We start from the raw sequence: 21,889 nt of genomic DNA on the forward strand, positions 1-21,889 counted from the left end.
GGGTGGAATTTTAGCTTCCTCTTTTCCCACCCACCTGCCCCTGAGCCTTCACCATGAGGGCTCTTAATGACTTTAGTGGCATCTCGACACCTGATGCACAGCTGAGGAAATTCACTCTGATGACAAATTATTTTGGCAGACAATGACATGCAAAACCCTCCCAGACACCATAAGACCACAAATTTGTTTCTTTAGAGAGATCTTGCTTCTTGACTGGCATTCCACTTTCCAAAAGGGAAATGTAAGCAGTCTAGCTCTCCTCTTCTCCTTGGGGCAACTTCAAGCAACAGAATACATGTATACTTGACAAAGGAACCATCTTACCTGAATGTGAAAAAGTCAACTGCCACCTAGCTTGAAAGTGGTTTCTGAATAGTTCCAGTAGATAGAGGAGTGACCATGAATTTTCCACATGGAATGTAAGGGTTTTTTCATTTGGGTTGCATTTAAAGGATAAAAAATGATGTTGACAGAGTACAGATAACTGGGTGCCTTGGTTTGATTTAAGTGGTTTACCATAACAGACATAAATCTGCTTTCCACTCTCTGGCTGATAGCCAAGGCTGAAGTAGTAGAGTCTCTCTTCTCTTTTTGTTACAACTCTATCCTTTTTTTCCCTTTGCTTCCATCCTTGCTTGCTTACATTAGCTCTTGGTTTCAAAGCAGAATCTTCACTGAGAAATAAAAGAGCTTTGCAGCAAAGACGACAGGAATATATCAATAGGGTAACTTCCTGTAATCTTGTTTTCTGTTTGTCTGGGTAAAAGAAAATAACATTTGATAATTTTATCTTTAAGGCCTATGGCTTTCCTGCAAGCATTGGACACGTGGTAACTGCATATGGCAGGAGAAGCTTAGAGAGACAGGGACTGATGTTGTCATTATAGAATGTGAATATCCCTCTCTCCAACTTTTTGGAGTGGACAGAGCAGACCTATGTTCCCCAGTAACATTAACATACTGGAAGAAGGGCTGGATGGATTTACTGGAGTGATAAAGGATGATTGACAAAAAGAAAGTATGTATTCTTGTGGACCTACTTGAAGACCTTTTATAAATATAAGGTGAATATTATCCATCTTAGCAGACTTACAGTCCAATAAAAGTTGGAAAAGTAGTCTAAGTTGTAGTTTTAGGTAGTATGTATGTCTGTATTTCTGTGTACTTGTTACTTATTTGCAAGAATTGATATAAGAAAAAAAAGCAAAAACCAAGAAACAAAGCCCAGACGTCCCAGTCCTAGTTTTCTGAGCATTGCACAGGAATAGCAAGCCTGTGTCCATGTGCTCTCTCCCTGCCATAAGGAGCTGCCATCTGCTTGGAGAGGAGAGTGGTTCTTAATGTGTTCTCACTCAGTACCAAGCTGTCTTATCAAAGCCAAAGCTAGTAAGCCTCAGAGCCCTGGTACGAAATGCAGTCCTGTACATATGTCACACACACATTGGACTACATAGTGTGTTCAAGCATTCACACTTGCACATTTCATAATATGCATTCAGACTGCATTTATTAATATCCTGCTCATATTCCTGAGTTCTGATTTAACAGGCTTGCAAAGAGAATAGAAATATAGTTTGGTAAAATAACTACTCTATCACACAGAAGTACTACTTTGCATGAATTGATAGTGTTAAACTCAAAAAAGTTAAACCTTCACTAATTTTCTCAAATTCTTCAGATATCTTCATGTTGGTATTTCAGCTGTGGCTGTAAACTGGAAAGTGTCAAAAATATCATGCAACAAAAAGCTGAAGACAAAGGATAGTTGCATGAAAATAGTTCATCCTTTGAGGTTTGCAATTTAGTATTTTAGACCTGCAAAATTTAGAGTGTTTGTGTGAGGCTGGGAACAATATTCTGTCGTGAGACTTCACTTGGAACAAAAAATGAAAACTTTTGGAAACTGGTGTGCTTGAAAAATTCATGGATCAGTTGGTTTTTCTTTTTGGTGTGCATAGAAGAAGTTTCTCTTCTGGAAAACATTTCTGGAAACAGAAAGTACCTGTGAACATGAGCTGGGTTTAGTGTTCTTGGGTTGGGCAGAGGTTCTCTGGTTCACTTGGGAACTGCTGAGGGAGCATATTTCCTATGTTGTGTGTCCTGGCATGGCTGCTGTGCAGGGAGCTGCCCTTGCTTTTCCATGTCTGGGGTGAATGTCCTAGTCCTCTGGCTGCAGGCTTTTATGTCAGGGTGTAGAAGGTACAGTGTCTTCTTAAGATGCCTACCAAAGGACTTCTACAAGCTTAAAAGCATTCAAATTGTCGTTGCTTGTCTGCTGCTCATCTGTGCTGGGAAAGGAGTGTTAAAACCCACAGCTTTATCTTGGTAGTTGAGACAGTGTTTAGCAGTGCTGGCACAGAGGGGTGTGTGCAAGGGAGGGAAATATATGAGGAGTGGGGCCATAACACACAGCCTTGCTGAGGTTCCTGGCACTGCTGATGCCCATGGGCAAGCAGGGACAGATGGACCTGGCTAAATTATGCCAAGAGCTGAAATCAGAGAGACAGAGGTGGCTTGGAGCCAGTGTAACCCTGACTCCTAGATTCCTGTTTCTGTGCCAGGCATCTAAAAGTCCAGCACAAACTCATATCTGAAACTCCCATTAGAAGTTTTATTCTCCATAAATTAGTCTATAGAAGGAGTGTAAATGGCTCAGCAGTTCTTCTCTGCCCAGGACCTGTGTGTTATGCATATAAACTAAGGTAATTTTTAAATTTTGGCTTTTTTTTTTTATTTTGAGATGGCAAGGAAGTGAGGATTTCTTAATGCTTAGAACTTTGTGAAAATCAGGCCACTTGTTTTTGAACACACTTGCAAAAAATTGTTTCTAACGGACTTGTGTGTTTCAGGAACTAAATGCTATTTATCAAAAGCAACTGGTTTGCATTGTTGTAACAAATACACTCCTGTGGGTAGCTTCTAGATTGTTTAGAAACCCAAAGGGGCCTAAGATTATTTGGGCAGTATCTCAAGATACCAAGCAGCTTCACCTCCATCTAGTCCGAGGGCCAAGTGGTGATGTTTCTTATAACCAGATTATACCTGATGTTCTTGTAATGTGGCTGTCGTGGCTTGTGGTTAGCAAAATAATTTCTTTCCCTGGGTTAAATAAAAAGTTAAAGTCATAGCAAAATGATCTCTGTGTTAATCTTTTCCCAGAAAAAGTAAAAGTCTGCTGATTCTTTGTTGAGGACAGAGGCCAGATATTTAATTATCTAATTGCATGTAATATACATCTTTTTCATTTTCATGTAGAATGCCAAGGAAGTGCATAAACCTGACCCATTTAGTTTCTGTTCCAGGTCTTCTTAGTAATGACCTCTGTCAAACAACATCCAGTCTCTTGACATCCAGTTTGTTGTTCCACCAAAGCATTACATGGTGTGGCTAGATCTTGCTTTCTTTTAGGGTTAGAGACATATCAGCTACTGCCTTTCCTTTGCCTTTTGACTCCAATGTTCATCAAGACATTGTTAGGTAGGTCAGGGAGGATTTTGAAAGTTTCATTCAAATCTGGAAATGGAAGAATAGCATTTCAAAGAAGGTGGGATTAGGCCCTCTTACATTTTGCATTCTGCTGAGATGCTTTGGTGTGATGTGATGGTAAGAGAAAGAAAGGCCAAGTATTTAAAAAAAACCCAAACCCAAACAAACTGTGATCACCCTAGAGTGATCATGTTGCTCATCTGGAAATACCTTCCTTTTCAAGTAAATAACAAGCCAACTTTCTCATAAAACTATCTTATTCAAGATGAATTTTAGAACATTTCTCTATCCTTTTTTTTTGATAGCATTAGGAATGTCTGGGTTTATATCTGATTTTGCAATAAAATCTTTTATTCCCTTGTTACAAAGCAATTCCCAGACAACTCCTCTGGGTGTCAGTACAGCTTCAGGTATAGCTGCATTGTGGCATTCCACAGTGGACAGAGAAATGTTGAGATAAAAAGTTAGTAATGAGAAAAGATATGTGACAAAATAAGGGACACAGACATGCCTGAGACCCAGCAAGGAGTACATCTGAGCTGCTCTGGTTTCTCTAAGAAGCATAACGTTACTTTCCTGTACGTTGGACTGTTTGTGAACAGCCTAGGTGCAGGTAGAGACTGAGACTGCAGAAGGAAGTTATAGAGATGTTAGAAAAAATACTGATCTTTGCCTTTAGCAGAAGTAGGAAAAAACTGGCTCTCCAGAGTGTTGTTACAGATTACAGGATGTATCCAAAAAGATTAATGCAAAATAATAAATAATTTGGATAGAATTTCTTAGATTCAGGGAGCATTGCTGCTCAGCATTTTCCCATGTGTGTGAGACGATGGCCATTGTCTATGAGAAATATTTGAGAGGAAAGAATGACAGGAAAAATGGAATAGTAAAAGAAGAAAGTTTTGTAGAGAGAAACAGAGAATTGCTGAAAAATTTGAGTTGGAAAGGACCCCTGAAGGTCATCTGATACAAATCCTCATTCAAAATAGATCCAGCTAGAGGAAGTTTTTCAGAGCCTTTTCCAGATGAGTTTTCAGTATCTGCAAAACTGGAGATTCAATAATCTCTCTGCATAGCCTCTTCCTCTGTTTCATCATCCACATGGGAAATATTTTTCCTAACATCCAAATTGAATTTCCCATGTCCCAGCTTGTTACTGTTGCTTCTTCTCGTCTTTCTTTATGCAGATCCTGCTTTTGCCTTCTTTATATCTTCCCATTAAGTAGTTGAAGGCAGCAATCAGATTTTCCCTAAACTTTCTCCTCTTACTGAATGAACCCAGCTTCCTCAGCCTCTCCTTATATGCCCTTACCATCTTCGTGGCCCTTTGTGGAACTCAGTCCAGTTTGTCAATGTCTGTCTTGTTCTCAAGTCTCACAAGCACTGAGTAGAGGGTCAAAAATCCCTTCCATCTACCTTATGACTGTGCTCTTGCAATCACAGCTCAGCGTGTCACTGGCCTTTGCTGTCACTGGAAACTCTGCTGACTTATGTTCAACTTGTACTCTGCTAACATCATGCATCCTTTTCTGAAAAGCTGTTTTCAGCCATTGAAGCCCCCAGCCTGTGTTATTGCATGGGTTTATCCCTTCTGAGATGCAGGACTTTGCATTTGTCTTTGCTGTATGTGCTGTCTTGCTGTATTTCTCCAGCCTGTGATGGTCACTCTGATTTGGGAATGTACAGGGATGAAGTGAAAGTGTTGGAAGCTTTCTGCAGTTCTTAAGTTTTTCATCAGGTGCTGTGGCAGAAAATGGTGGTGCACAGGCTGAACATTATCTTCTCAGGGACCAGGAACAAGTAGTTCTGCCTTTCTGCCATTAAGATATGGTGCCCTGTCTGCAGCTGGGTCTGCAGGAGACTCCTAATCCCAGACACAATGATGCAGATTGCTGAATGAGGGGGTTTCCTCACCTTTATCTTAAAAATAATTAATGTACTAAAAATTTTCTTCATTTGCAATCAGGGAATATGTGAGTAAATCCCGACAGGGATGCCACTTCTGATTCTGAAGAGATGTACATGTCAAATGAGAAGGAATGGATTTAATCTCTCGGCTCTTCCTTTTTCCTCATCACAGGTAACTGTTGTCAGACTGAATTAGAAAGTTTGCAGAAATACATTGCTTAAGCAGGAAAAAAGGGGAATGGTCATAAAGCCCCATAGAATTGCTACACAGAGGTTGCTATTTGGCCTTTAAATATTAAATGTCTGGTCTTAAATAGGCCTGATGCGGATGGTTTTTGCCACAGGTTTATTGATTAAAATAGCTGCTTTACATCATCTCCCAGTTTGTTTCTCCAGAGGCTTTTGTCTTCATGAATAATGTACTCATTTGCTGAAATTTTGTTAGAATTCATATGCTGGAGGCTGTCTGTATATCTCTGGGTTCACAGGCCTCAGCTGACTAGGCTCAAAATTGTGACAGTCCCTGTACTTACCTCCTTTGAAATGAGTATTTCCTCTTCTACCCATCTAGTGCTGAAAAACTCTGGTGCTTGCACATTGGAGAGTGCACTTGGAAACAGCTCTCATTGTTTGGCTGTTTGAGGAAGGTTTGTCTGATACTGAAGGCTGCCTTGGCTATACTGAGGATTAGATTTTTCCAGCAATGCATCCACTGTAAGAGTGAGTGGAAAAATTCCAGTGAGCTTTGGATCAAACTGTTAACTTTGTGGGCTGGCACTGTTTTAGGTGGACGTCTCATGCCTTCAGTATTGTAAGACTTCCAATTTGCTGAGTGTGTCTAGTGTGTGTATGATTAGGGTCTTTTTACACTATTATTATGGCTTTTTAATGCATTTCTGAAGAAGTGTACCTCATTTTCTAGGAGGTGCTTGTGTATTTTGTGTTAAGCCCAAAGGCTATTGCTTTGTTTGTGTAGGGGGTGGTGGAACAGACAATGCACAGCTTCTTCCCCTTGCAGACTAAAGCTTTCAAGTTCTGTTATCCCTCTGATATTCTGTTATCCCTCTGAGTTTCCCACTCTGCAGCAGGAGAATACTACTACAGAACCCATAAGAAGGGAAACAGAGGTGATAACACCTTTGTGTGATAACATGCTTTTCTCCCTCCTTCCTTCTGCTCCCCTCCCCTATCATAGGGGGTTTAGAAGGGGCAGGTCCTGTCTGACCAACCTGATCTCTTTTTATGATCAGGTGACCCACCTGGTGGATGAGGGGAAGGCTGTGGATGTGGTCTATCTGGACTTCAGCAAGGCCTTTGACACTGTCTCCCATAATATACTCCTGGAAAAGCTGGTAGCCCATGGCCTGGACAAGTGTACCCTCTCCTGGATTAAGAGCTGGCTGGAGGGTCGGGCCCAGAGAGTGCTGGTGAACGGAGCTGCATCCAGCTGGTGGCCGGTCACCAGTGGTGTTCTCCAGGGGTCTGTATTGGGTCCAGTCCTGTTTAACATCTTTATTGATGATTTAGATGAGGGGATTGAGTCCATCATCAGCAAATTTGCTGATGACACCAAGCTGGGAGGGAGTGTCGACCTGCTGGAAGGCAGGAGGGCTCTGCAGAAGGATCTGGATAGACTTGAGAGATGGGCTGATTCCAATGGGATGAAGTTCAATAAGGCCAAGTGCCGAGTCCTGCACTTTGGCCACAACAACCCCCTGCAGCACTACAGGCTGGGCACAGAGTGGTTGCAGAGCAGCCAGGCAGAAAGGGACCTTGGAGTACTAATTGACAGGAAGCTCTACATGAGCCAACAGTGTGCCCAGGTGGCCAAGAAGGCCAATGGGATCCTGTCCTGTATCAAAAATAGCGGGGCTAGCAGGACCAGGGAAGTGATCCTTCCCCTGCACTCTGCATTGGTGAGGCCACACCTTGAGTACTGTGTTCAGTTCTGGGCCCCTCAGTTCAAAAAGGTTATTGAGGTGCTGGAGTGAGTCCAGAGAAGAGCAACAAGGCTGGTGAAGGGACTGGAGCACAAGCCTTATGGGGAGAGGCTGAGGGAGCTGGGGTTGCTTAGCCTGCAGAAGAGGAGGCTCAGAGGTGACCTGAAGGGAAGTTCTAGCCAGGTGGGGGATGGTCTCTTCTCCCAGGCACTCAGCAATAGGACAAGGGGGCACGGGCTTAACCTCTGCCAGGGGAAATTTAAGTTGGATATCAGAAAAAAGTTGTTTCCAGAGAGAGTGCTCAGGCATTGGAATGGGCTGCCCAGAGAGGTGGTGGATTCACCATCCCTAGAGATTTTTAAACGCAGATTGGACGTGGCACTGAGTGCCATGATCTGGTAAATGGACTAGAGTTGGACCAAGGGTTGGACTCGATGATCTTGGAGGTCTTTTCCAACCCAATCGATTCTATGATTCTAAATATTTGTCTTTGCTTCAACTATCCACTACAACAGTAGCTGTTCATTAAACCAGAACAGGAGGGAAGTCAGATTAATGCCTTTGGTGAAAATACGTGAAATCAGGTTTCGATGTCTCATTTATGAGTGTGAAAATATCATTGTTGGTAGAAGAGCTAATTGAATCTCATGACTCTGGAAATCCAGTCACAGACAATCTGGTCATCTCTTGTGGAGAATGGTAAGCCTTTCTTTCTACAAGTTAGTTTTACACCAAGATAAAACCAGAAAATACTAACAGTTGATACCAAGAACAGGATATTGCAGTGCCTGAACCTTTGCCTAAAGCTTTTTTCTGTTTTGTTTAACCAAATGAAAATCACTTCAAGATGTCATTTGGCAAAGCATTTTGACCCAGGTGACACCACGGATCTTGACAGTATATTAGTTTTCCTGAAGTATCTCTGACTTGTCTCTAATTTTTTTAAGGCATGGAGGTTGTGAAAATAACTTGCTGCTTCATGACAGTAAAACACACAGCTATGCTAGGCACTGGGTTACAGTGTGGATGTTAGCAGCTGAGAATCCTCCCTTCTTGTGACACCCATCTGGTGGCCAGTGCTGCCACAATTTATCCCTCACACTTCTTACAGACCCGAGAGAAAGATGTGCAACCGGAAACATGAGCATCCACTGGATTTTTTTTCCTGTCATGAAAGCCCCCTGTGACTGTGGAGTGAGTGTATGTGGCTTAGAGCAGGTCATTACACTTTCTTTCTTTCCTCCCTCAGAGCCTGTCATGAGCATGGGGTTGACTAGTCGATGCATAAAACGCCCAACACTATTAGTGTGGAATTTTCAGTGGTCTCACTTCCTTCCACTATAACTACAGACAAGAGTCCCCTTGGTGTAGTTAGACCAATATTTGAGCAGTTAGGAAAGCCTCCCCCATGCTAAAATGTATGGCCTGGAATTGTAGGAGGATGTTGAAAGTCATCCCTACTCTGCCAAAATACTTCATGGCAATAGTGGAACAAAGAAAGCCCGGTTTGTTAGGGTTGAACCTCTGGTATCTCCAGCGGTGGAAGCTCCCAAGACTTTTCCTGTGGCTGAGATATTCAAAACCTCTTTTTGTATCTTTGCTGCTACACCAGAAGGTTTGAGCTTATGCTGTTGTATTTTCTTGTGAAAGCAGGAATTGACTCTCTAACCCCTCTGTTAACAATGGATAAAATGAGCCAGCAAGATCAGAGTTTATTAGAGTGAGACAGAAAGGTACATATATACACATCAAGATGCTGTGGTTTTATAAACCTTACTTTCTCAGGGTGCCAGGCTACACAGTTCCAAAACATGATCGTTGAATTCTTTCAACTGAAAACTCTAATAGTAACTTCAGTGATAATGGTAGATTTCTTTCTATTCAAACATTGTTTTCAAGGCATGCAACTAAGCAACATCGCAGTAATATTTTGAAAAATACATATTAATTTTAGGCACACTAAATATGCACAAATATATTTTTTCATTCTTCCTTTCAGTCAGTGTATTAATTGAGAAGGTGGTGGTGTTGTAATATTGTCTCTCCTATTGTTGATGCTTTCAGGAACTAAGAACATCTGTTCACCAAGCATAAAGAAGAGCCAAATTATAGGATAATCTGTATTGTTTATTTTATTGTTTCAAATAAAGATCTGAAAGGTGATGAAACTGTGCAATTAAGAAACAAAACAAAGGAATAAATTCTGCAGATGCTGCAGGATACTGCATTAGCAATGGGTGGAGAGCCAGAATGTGTGAGCTAAGGAACCTTGGCATGACTCCTGCATGTAAAAATATTTTCAAGTACCTAAAACTTTGAACTTCTTGACATGACCCATTCTGCACTGTTTAACCTTGTAGGAAACACTGAGTGCTGAGTTTTGATTTTCAGAAGGGCTTCTTCCAGGAATAGTGGACAAAGGTCTGTCACTAACTGGTCAAAGCAATGGGACAGTCCTCATGATGGCTGCTAAATCCACTAGGTTACCTGCATTGCTGCTGTATTTCCACAGACACAGCTGAAGGGCAAGGGCAGAGCTGGCTTGCTTGGCAGCAGAGCAGAATGCATGCCTAGGATGTTCAGCAGCAATCAGAGACTTTAATGGCTGTAGAGGACTAATTAATTCTGATCCATACAGACACATTGGCTTCTTGTGCAGTCAGAATCTCAATTAGGCAATCAAATTTTTTCCTTTCACCGTGACCATTGCTCCAACTGCCCTGTAACTATTTCCTTTCTTTGTTTGTCAATCTCTCTCTTTTTTAAAGCAGAAAAATGTGCATACTTTGTCAGGAAATTTTCCTTCTTTTCTTTCCATTTTTCCCGTTTGCATCTATCTACATATTTGAGTATCTGCTTCTGATGTTCTATAACCCCTCAACCTTCATTTTTAGACCCTTGTTATGAAATGAGATCATGAGTCCTTCCTCAGCTTCTTTATTCCTCCAACGCAGGGTTTCTAACCTTTCTTTCCCCCCCCACTTCAACCCTCAGCTCCTGCTGACTCCGTTAAATATACATGTGCTCTTTTCCCCTCTGTTCCTTTTTTTCCCTTCACCCCTCTGCAGCTGCCTTTCTTATGTCAGCTTTGATCTATTTGTTGGCAACACTAACATTTTAAAATCTTTTGTAATTTGTTATTTTTGTATATTGTTGTAAAATTCAATATCTTAGAAAGGAAATCATGGGTTGCCCCATGCACTGCAGGAACAAACTCGCTGTTACCTGGGTGGGAAGGCTGTGTATGTAACTGTGGTCTTTGCTGGGGAAGTGCTGAGGCAATGGTCCAGTGCACTGCATGATGTCAGTCTGGTCTAAATAATAAAGGTACATCCCATTCCTCTGTACAGGTAGCCCCAGTTTTGCTAAGCCAGGCTACTGCAGCAAAGGGGGAAGAATGGAGGGTCAGTACTTAAGCCTCTTTATGTTCCTTTGTTGTGAGTGATGACCAAAACAATGAGAAATGTGATCCTTAGTGATGAGAACTGTGACACAAAACCCTGGAATTCAATGGCGTTCTTCTGTTTATCAGCAGGGGCACTGAGATGTCCCTCATGTTTTATAAGCCTTCACTCTCTTGGAGTGTTATCAGAGGCTTCATCCACTGCTGCATTTTGTCTGTTGCATTGTTTTTGTGAAGATGACACAAGTTGTTATTAATTATTACTGGTGTTTTATGCTACCTACTACAGTGATTTATGGCAGAAAAAAAATACCCACTGTAATGACTGAGTCTCTGCCAAGATGTAATTTCTTGACCACCCCTACTTGGGAGGTTTTCTCCCAGCAGTGTCAGTAGTAGATGAGTTTTTTACAAAGTATCTACAGACAGTCTTGGTGTCAGTCCTCATGAACATATGGTCCATATGGTCACTCCATATGGTCACTCTGGCCTGCAGAACCTGCTGCTAGATTAGGTCTCTGGCTTTACTGCTCTATTTCTTTTTTTTTTTTTCTTTTTTTGGGGTCAGATGCTTTTCAATCCTCTCATCTAAGGAATAAAGAATAAAAAATTCCTGTTTCTCTGTATCCCATTTCCCACATTGAGATTGAACTTTAATTGTGGCCTTCTTTTACCAAAGATTGACTGGATTTTATTGTTTTATTCCAGGTCACCAGTTTCTTTGGAAGATCAAGGTAAGATCTGTTTAATTGATACTAATAGCATATTAATAGTGAGACCAAAGACTGGCTAGTAAGCTATATTTTAACACAGTTATGGTGGAGAAAATTTGCTTTATAGAATTGAAACTTTGATCTTGATCAAACTTTGTTCACCCCTAGACATTAAGTGTTTGATCATTCAGTTGATTTAGTTGGGACTGACAGAAGTTAAGCCTGTGTCATTTCTAAAATGCGTCTTGCTTAATCAAATGAAACAAATGCAAGTATTTACAATTTATTCACCCAGCTGTATAGCTCTTCACCTGTGGAAAATGATGTGTGGCTTAAAGGGCATGTGTTTTTTGTAAAGATGAGTGGATCTTTTTATGACTCTCATAGGACAGCTTCTCTGTAGCTGAGGGGTGAGTGCATTGCACTTTAAAGTCTCAAATACACATTATATTATTTTACCAGTAAAGTCAGTTTGGTAGGACAGTATGGAATTTAGTGCAGCTGGGAGCTTCTACATGTAAAAATCTTCTGGCTTCAGTCAGAAGAGTTGCAGGTTATGGTACTTTTCTTGCTCCGAAGGAGACTGAAGGATCTGATCTTTCCCTATAGACTAAAGAGGGAGTTTGAAGTAATTAGGTGGTTAATAACTTGACAAACTTAGGTTCTTAGGTCTAGATGGAATAAATATCCCTCTACAGTACATTAAAGTATGGTTGCATTGGTACTGTAAGGTGGATGGTAATTGCACTAGCAGAGTTCCATAAGGAAGGGTAAAAAAAAAAGGGAGACATTGAGAAGGGAAAGTTCATCATGTATCTCTGAACTGGGAATACTATTTTGGACCAAAAAAGAAATAAATATCTGTTTTCTTCTGGCATTCAGTTTGTATGCAGTCACACAATCATCAAATTTTCTGGCCATTATGATAAGTATTATTCAGGAAAGGTCTGGATGGGAATAGCAAGGACTGTTGCAAATGGAGATGGAAGGAGGTCTGAGCCTCCAAGTGTGTCACTGTACTATGTTAACTTGGAGTGTGGAGTGACTAGTTAGGTATCAATCTAAATTAGCCTTGGCTCCTGTGAAGAGCTTTTTCATCCAGTATAGTGGCTGTCAAATATGTTATTATTAATAAATTCTCTTCCATCTCCTTGGTAAGTTCTTTCTTAGTAAAGAAAGTTATAAAGGCAGTCATAAAAATGGACAAACATGTAAGACCGTATATATATATATATATATATATGTATATATATATATATGTATATAGTTCATCTATTCCGTTCTTAGTGTCTGATAGCAGTGGATCCCCTGACAAACCTGAGTATGAGACTGGCAGAAGTATATAGGTTTAATTTCCTGGTGTACCCTGTTAGCTTCCTACAATTTACAGCTCATTGATTTTGTGAAGCAGAGGGAGTTTTCTTGTTTAAAAGTCCATCTGCTTTTTACCATGACCACAGTACTGGAGACTTGTGAGAAGTCAACAACATACCTCATGTCTCCAACTCTCAGAAGAAATTTGCAATCATTACTGTCTAATATACTCTTTCAGGATCTGGATTCAAGCTGCATCTCCGTGCATAAACTTGCTAGTGATAGGCTGCTCTTGCTTTTTCTTTTCCCTTTTATTCTATTGCTTCATTTTTATCTATTAATTGAGCAACAGTGTATATGTATTTCCTTGCATATCTTTAAAGTTTAGTATTTCTTGCTATCATAATGCTTTCCTTCTTTCCACTATTTTTATACTATTCTAGTTTTTCACAAAACCTTCCTGGTTTGCCATCTACCATCTTGTTATGAGAAAGGGGGAAGAGACAGAAATACAAAGACTTCTAGTCTCACCTGTATTATTATGAAGTTAATAGCTGTAAGGGTCCCCGTAACAATCAAAGCTTTATGAACCCAAGACTACCTGTCAACTCTGGACAGAACATAGGCTGGAAAGATTTTTGACCTTCCTGTCAGGACCATACTTTAGCCAGGGAGAACTTAATAGCAATAAGTGCCTCCAGAAAATTCAGAGCCTCATTGTCCCAACACTGCCTACCGACACAGATAGCACACAGGTTGGAAGGGTTTCTGAACTCTGATATGAGACCACACTTAATAGCAAGAAAAGAACTTTCCCCATGACAGCTCCTGAAATAACATTTATTAATACAAGTACGTGACAATGTCTGTATGGGTTACTTAGTCGATAACATTAAGCTGCAGGATTGTACAAAATACCCCACAAGACCACCAGCACAAAACACATTTTGCAGGCAACTCCAGCAGTATACCCCTCCCACGCCAAACTTAACTGACAGAGGATTACTAAACAGAAACACAACAGTTCAACACCACATGTAAATACACTCAGTAACACAAAAGAAAAGCAACAGAAAAAATATAGCCACTTCCTATTAATACGTATACCCCCAGTGAGCTATAACAAACTATAATTAGTAAGGTATAGGAAAATAAAGTAGGAATTTGGTTGCTTACCCCTGCAATGTCAGATGGGATGGGGGAGACAGAGTAGCTCGTAGGTTGCCCTCCCAGAGGTGTAAGTTTTTCTCCCCAGTTTTTGCTTCTACTCTATCTCTTTTTATACCTTTTTTCCCCCTTGAGGTGGTTTGTGTGACTAAAGTCAATACTTTTGAGGTGATAGAAAGATGCCTGAGGGGTGGCTGCTTTGGCCTTCTGCAGGGTGCCACAGGGTGTGGCAAAGAAAGGCCATGTTAATTCAATAGCATTCCATTCTTTGGTAACACCATCTCTTTCAACATCCCTCCAGGGGAGCTGAGGCAGTTCCCTCAAGACCTTATCAGAGCCATCACCCCACACAACTGTTGCCAGGGTCTGGGTTTTCAGGTTTAATGAAAATCTCTGAATAGCCTCTTCCTTCCCTTTCTTCATTTTCTCTCATAAGAAACCTCCTCTGAAGTGCAGAGTGAAGTGCCTATGTTACCTTGATTGATTACTGCTAGTGATACTGCTAGTTATTAGAAGTTTGTGACCACGGAGTGTCTAACTATATCTGCCATCCATGTAGGATGTGTAGGAGCTTCTCTCAAACACAAAAAGTTTCTGATGGCCCAGTGACTTTTTGGAAAGAGATGTCCAATACTTGGATTTCTTCTCCCCCACTATTCCACATAGAGGCCGTTGTAAAGGACTACAGTACGAGAAGGAAAATGTGATAAAAGGGCTGTAGCGTAAGCTCTGCAGAGCCTGGATGCTTCTCAGTCCTTTGAGACTGCATGTGTGGAAGCATCTCAAATTAGTGTTAGATCTCAATTCTCTTACCTAAACAAAAAAGAGAGGGTTCACAAGAGACCTGAAAACTTATCTTTGAATTGCCTGTCTTTTACAGTGTTGATGCAGATGTCTCCTGTTATACTGTTCTGGCACTATGTACCCTGGAGTCTGTTTTGAGACTTCCATTTTCAGTAATAATTAGCATATTCAATATGTTAAACACTTGAGTAGTTTTATAAGGTGGCAAGAATGCTTTGGGGTAGACAATGGTGCAAGATCCAACTGTAGAATAATGTACTTTCACTGGTGTCACTCTGCGTCCTGTGTTAAAGCTGCTCTGCCTACTATGGGACACCATTCTGGTGCTGATTTTCTGATGATGTGATGTTGAGTATTACTGAGAAAAGGCAATTTGTTGTGTTGGATCTTTAGTTTTAACCTTCCACTTGGTTCCTGATCTTTGTTTTGTCTGCTTTAATATTCAGTCCTCTTTTTTTTTCTATTACCGTTTTTCTGTGGTTTTCTATCCATCATCTTTGTCTTGCTTTTTAAATGACTCTTTCCCACTTATCATGATGTTGCGTTCTGCAGAAATTCTTGCATTGTGCCCCTCACTTTGATTTCTGAATGTCCTGCTTCTCCTCCAGTGTGGACTGTCTGATCCAAGCACTAGTTGCAAACAGTAGTTGGAGCATCTGTAGTGTACTAACAGACTTGCTACCAGAATTAGCATCTAATGTGAGTGGCACTTCCATTAATCCCTGACGGGACAATGCATTACACTGCCTTGAAAAGTGGGTGAGGATAAAGCACCATCTGTCTGGGACTGGGCATCTATTGAACAATTGTAACAGCACACAGCTCCTTGTTGTGGACACTTGTTAAAGGCACCTTTATCAGTTATAAAGCAGAAGCATTTTAATTGGCGCAGAAAGGGAAACAGTACTGCTAGAAAATCCCAAACTTTGAAGAAATACTCAAACCCTCTTAGAGATTTTAAAAGGTTTGTGTCTGTTCTTCGTACAGATAGTTAGGAAATAGATGAGTGCAATCCATAATCAATCTTGCTTGCTTGCTTTCTTCCTTGCTTTCTTTCTTTCTTGCTTGCTTGCTTTCTTGCTTGCTTGCTTTCTTGCTTGCTTGCTTTCTTGCTTGCTTGCTTTCTTGCCTTCTTGCTTGCTTGCTTTCTTGCTTTCTTGCTTGCTTGCTTGCTTTCTTGCTTGCTTGCTTGCTTTTTCTTTATTTCCCTCCCTTTTCCCTCCCTTTTCCCTCCCTTTTCCCTCCCTTTTCCCTCCCTTTTCCCTCCCTTTTCCCTCCCTTTTCCCTCCCTTTTCCCTCCCTTTTCCCTCCCTTTTCCCTCCCTTTTCCCTCCCTTTTCCCTCCCTTTTCCCTCCCTTTTCCCTCCCTTTTCCCTCCCTTTTCCCTCCCTTTTCCCTCCCTTTTCCCTCCCTTTTCCCTCCCTTTTCCCTCCCAATCAATCATCTCTCCCTCCCAATCATCTCTCCCTCCCAATCATCTCTCTCTCTCTTTCCTTCTCTCCTGTGGTGGGGGTGCAGATTTCCAATGCGTTCCCTGGCCAGTATAAAGCCATCTGATTATGATTAGGTGAATGGTTGAGGTTTACCAAACCCTTTTCTTTACCCAGCACCTTTCAGTGCTGCACTGTACATTGTATGCACACTAGATCATGCCCTACTCACTCCTCTTCACAGCTATGCTGCAGAAATCATCCCCCAAATTTTCCAATGCTAATGCATTGAATAACCACATATTTTCCATTATCTTTGCCCTAACTTTATCGAGCCAAATTTAGGTTATCTCTACTATTCTTTACCCTATGTGATTGAATTGTCTCATCTTCATCATCATGGAAGCAGCTGAGGAAAATGGTCTTAAAAACAGTAAAAGAAGTACCATTTCCATTTCAAGTATTCTGAAAAATATACCCGTAAATTTTGAGTGTTGCTATAAATGGTGTAGGGACATTGGCATGTTATTCATCTAATGGCAACTTGGAGCTGATGCTGCTCAATACTTGTTTGTCTAACTTCAAACAGAGGAATGTTGCCTTTGATGTAATTGCTGAGCTTTAAGTAGCTATACTAATGCACTTCAAGTAGCAGTCAACCAGAGCTTAATCCTTATGCATCTGAGTTTCATTCTGATCTGGAGACAAGAGGTGTCAAATATTTATGTCTCTGCTCTCTTTCTCATTTCTCTATAAACCCATGAAACTGTGCTTTTTGCCTTGTTTTCTTCCAGCAACCTGCTTGTTTTGCTGCATAAGCATAATTTCTGTGATTAAACTTGGTTTGTAGTTTTGTGGGTTTTTTTTTGTTTCTTTGTTATTGTGTGTGCAATAGATTCAAAATTAATGAGGATAGGGAACAAGTGGGAAATTAAGACAAGAAGTAAATATATTCAATGGAGATATTTCAGAGACAGTTATTACAAAATAATAATATTATAAAGCAGATTAAGATAAGGGATGGGGTTTCTGCTTGAAAAGACAGATAGCAACACTCAAAGGTCTTTCAGATTCTGACAGATGGTGGCTCCATGCTGATACTTAGTATCCAGCCTGGATATACTACACTTAGATGGGATTTATATAGAGCCAGGAATGCATTATAAGTGAAATGGGTTTATAGCAATGACCTCCAAATTAGCCTCTATTAGAAAAAAATTTCCACAGCAATTTCTTGGCCCTGGTTCAAACTGGAAGTTTGGGGTGAGAGGTGTAATTCTGTCTCTAGATGTCCCTCTGGATGGAGAGAGCTGCTATATGAATTATAAGGAAGTGAGTGATCAAGGGCGTGCACAGAAGGCAGTGTGAGCTCCTTTCCATACAGGAAAATGCTCTTCTGTGCAATGTCTGCTCGTGCCTTGGAGGCAGAATGTCCTGTGCACTATGCTGTTGGCTCCAGTGCTGTCTGCTCCTTTAAAAAGAGAAAATCTGAACCCATGCAAGGAGGAAGATGGTTGTAGAAGCCCCAGAAAACAGCACAAGAATAGATAACGCTTCTTGGAACCTCTAATATATTGTATTTTCTGTTGCTCCTGGTAGGCTGTGGGAACACAGACTTCACTCTCTTAACCTCCTTTCTTTTTTATGGAATCACTGTCCACTAGTCTTGCTAGTCATAGTCTGCAAACGGATGTTCTCTTCAAGAGTTTTGAAGCACCCTGGTGCACTGAATAAAAGGATACTACAGATGAGCCCACACATCTCAGAGCTGGTAAAATTAAAAATATAAAAATTTTTAAAAATTAATTGCTATTTTGAACACCAGATACCTTCAGAGATAACTGAGAAGCTGTATGGATGATGTTGCAGCAGTTTACCTAGCAACAAATGGAGATGTCTTGGAATGTTTTCCCTGAACAAATCAAAGACAGTACAGTGGGGTGGGAGGGGAGGGGTCCTGACTGCAGGTATTTATTTTGATTAATTAGCCACTTTGGGAAGAAAGACCATCTGGATAGTGTTTTGAAAGTATGTCTGTGGCCAGCTGAGCCAACAACATACTTGGGGATCTTGCTCTGGTTTGTTCATTTGCTTCTCAGCTCAGCAGAGGCTCGTGTTGATGCCGACCTAAGGCACTGCAACCCTAGAGCTGAGGGAGATCCTCTCTGGACAAAACCTTTAAAAGGTGCCTATACCCCACCTCTGATCATATCCAAGCAGCTTGAGGGGTCAGTAGGGAGCTGGGAGGGAGACATCTGGCAGATGTGGGCACTGAATGAGTAATAGATGAAACCAGAGAAACATTTCTTTCCAGATGGCCACTGCCATTATCTTTTTCCCCTCTGAAGGAAGTAGGAGTAAGGAATGTGTTATCTGAATCAAAGCACCTGTTTTCAAGCAGAAGCTCTGGGTAACCTTGTGACCTACTTTGCTTCTGGTTTTTGTTTTTGATGGAAGTTGCTCATGGTCAGGTAGAAGTGGCAGTCACTTCACCCACTGAAGATCTTGGCTAGAAAAAAACCCTCTTGGACTGATTTTCAGATGATTTAGTCTTACTGTGAAGCCCTAGCTTTTTGAGGAAGAGTTACTTTGATGTTTCCAGGCAAAGGAACTACAACCAGTGGCGAAAACCTCAAGGGAGTGTGTTGAGTGCCTGTGACAGAAATGGTTCACCAAGTTAGGGAAGAGAGAGGAACAATGTGGCCCACAATAAACCCTTGCTTAATTATTTTACCTAGATTTCTTTTTTTGCCAAAGTAGTGCCACTGTATTGATAAAGTGGCTGTATTGGTCAGCCAAGGTCTTCCTTGCCTTGTGTTCTCAATTCATCAGAGACATTTTCTTCTATCACATCACTCCTGAAAGTGACATTAATTGTTCTTGCCTTGGCTTAAAAATAAAAATAGTTGAAGGGAAAAGGAAAGGGAAAAAAACAAAGTGAAGATATGTGCCAAATGGTACTTAGTTAATCTGCAATTGTTCTTTGGTGTTCTGAACTACTTACAAAGGAAGTCCTTTTATCATATTTTCCTTTTGTAAGTCTGAGTTAAACAGTCTTGCAGAAAAAGTTCAACGTTAGGGTCTGAATACTTCCACACCTAACTATCGACTGCACTCTCAGCTGTCCACCAGTGCCACACAAACAATTCAGGTTGGACTCTAATTGGCATCAAAGTAGCTTTAAACTAGTCTGAGTGAAAATGGGGATTTAAAGGCAGCTTGAGTGTAATTTACATCTGCTTGAAAGCCTCTTTATCCTTCCAGAGTTGTATGAAGGCACTTCTGTGTAAGTGAGAATTTAGCCTTTCTTTCCCTTCAGAAAGCATGTGTGACTATTTTTACTCTTTTTTCTTCCCCTTCCTCTTCCTCTCTCGACAGTGGTTTGGTGCTGTTGTGTGAATTAAAATTCTTGAAAGGTGAATGTTCATAATGCATATTTATAGCCATCTGAATAATGGTTGATTTTTTTTTGCATGTTAAAATTTTTGTCTTATTCCCAAGTTAGACAAACAGGTGCAATCAAAACCGTATCAGTTCTCTTTGAATCTGCAAAGGGTGCAGTGCTTTCGTAACTAAAAGACAACCCACAAATATTTAGAAGGGTTTTCTACCACTTTGCTCAATCCTAGAAATAGATGTTATTGAGGCATGACTTATTCAGTGGGCAAGTGGACTTCACTGTCAATTTTCTTGGTCTCTTGGGAACATTTTGAGCTCTCAGACTCTTTATTTGGTTGTTTTTTATGAAAACAGTGCCTCACAGTAAAGCTGTTTTGAGTTACCTAGATTAGATTGGTGTCATTGTCCTCAGATTCTTTAAGAAGCCCAAGCTTTTTGCAACTCTGAAAACTCATGGAGAAATCTTGTTTATCACTTGTTTCTTTAGGACAATGGGCAGTGGCAGCAAACAGATATGTTTTGGAAAAAAAATAAAAATCAGTGAGTCTTTGCTTTAGTCAACTGAAGAAATACTATGTTCTAGGCAGGAAGTCTCTAAACTGCATGTATTTTTTTGTTGCCATACTTCCATCATGGTTCTTTGGGCTGAGGTTGAACTCCTCTAGGAAGTCCTGGAACTTTTTTCCCATTCCCACACCAGACAGCTGCTTCCGATGTAGACCCCTAGATTCTTTCTCATGGGTAATTTTAGATTGAAAAGATATTACATATACAGCTAGAATTTAAAAAATGGCTAGCAAGAGACTTTTGTTTCTTTAGAAGTTACATTTACATTTATAAGTTGAAGCCTCTTCAGGCTTACAGACAATCAATTTCCTCCTCAAAATGCCCCTTATTTAGTTATAGTGCAGTCTCTTTCTTGAGCACTGAAACCTGGGACTGATTCTCCTGGTCTGTTTGCCATCTTTTTGCTGAAGATGTTTCATTTTGATTGCTCAGCATCAAAGTTTAAAAACTGTTTAAAAATATTCTTCTGTCAGATTCCTCATCAGTACATGGGCTGTACTTGGAGACATTTGGTTAAATCTGAAGAGAGAAGGCTTTTGGGAGACCTTGTTGTGACCTTTCAATACTTAGAGAGAGCTCATAAACAGATGGGGACTGATGTTTTAGCAGGACCTGTTGTGATAGGCCAAGGGCTAGTGGCTTTAAACTAAAAGAGGAATATAAGGATATTTACAGTGAGGGTGGTAAAACATTGGCACAGGTTGCCCAGAGAGGTGGTAGGGATACCATCCCTGCTAACATTTAAGAACAGGTTGGATGGGGCTCTGACCATCCTGATCCAGTTGAAGATGTGCCTGGTCATTGCAGGGGAATTGTACTAGATGACTTTTAAAGGTTGCTTCCAACTCAAACAATTCTATGATTCTGTGATTTTTCTTTCTCCCTGAACACAACTTTTCTTGTGCATAAGCATAAGGAAAAATTCAGTCCTGATGGTTTATGAGAGAACCAAATGTTTGTGTCCTTTTCTTGGGATAACATTGCACTGTTATAGTAACAGTCTCCAAAATGTGTGAGTGTCATCTGTAGCTTGGTGCATCGTTTTTGGCCCAAGAAGTTAGCCTATATTCAGGGGTCTTTGTCTCATTCTATCGGGAGGAAAGTTTGGTTCTAAGAGTTAGACAACTTTTTGATGTAGTCTTTTTTCAGTGGACACAGAAGAGGTTATTGAAGACCTCTCCACCTACAAGACTTAGTTTCTGTTTAAGTTTCTTTCATGGTCTTCAGTAGTCACTTCCACTACTTGCAGGTGCAGAAAATACATGAAGAAACATTTAATTGCTCCTTTCACTCAGCTTATCTTCAAAGCAAAATATTTAAGCATCATGAGCTTTGGTGAGACTTGAGATTGTCTGTAGATCAAAGACCTGACTCGCAGTCATTTCAACAAAGTGTTATTAATTTTGTAATTTAACTTCTCAGTTATGTAGACATTTTGGCATGCATACTTTATAGGTGGGGGGTTTTATTCTATAACTTTAAAAGCAGATAAAGTACTGGAAAGAGGTAAAGTGCTTGTAAAAGCACAAATGCAGAGATTTGCAACTTTTCTTCATCATGGATCCCTAAAATTGTTCTGTAGGAGTGGCAGACCCTTCAGAAAATCAAGTGAATGCACTGCTCTGTTAGGTGCTTGTTTCTCATAGTCCTCTCGGAAGGGAAGCAGCCCACAAACCTAATGCCTGTGGTACCCCCCACCCCTTTCATCTGCAGGTCAAGGCTGAAGATCATGGTTAGAGTTAAAAAAAAAAAAAGTCAG

At 40.7% G+C, this 21,889-nt stretch overlaps 1 protein-coding gene across 4 annotated transcripts in view; it reads left to right on the forward strand.

The window, feature by feature from the left end:
- DGKI (diacylglycerol kinase iota) overlaps window positions 1-21,889 on the forward strand; it is a 207,017-nt gene that overhangs the window by 163,068 nt on the left and 22,060 nt on the right. For all 4 annotated transcript variants that reach the window (XM_071551159.1, XM_071551160.1, XM_071551161.1 and 1 more), the window contains one exon: window positions 11,446-11,471. In XM_071551159.1, coding sequence (XP_071407260.1) covers window positions 11,446-11,471 — 26 coding nt within the window. The remainder of the gene's footprint in view (window positions 1-11,445; window positions 11,472-21,889) is intronic.

This window comes from Pithys albifrons, chromosome 3 (assembly GCF_047495875.1).
Source record: "Pithys albifrons albifrons isolate INPA30051 chromosome 3, PitAlb_v1, whole genome shotgun sequence".
NCBI lineage: Eukaryota > Metazoa > Chordata > Aves > Passeriformes > Thamnophilidae > Pithys > Pithys albifrons.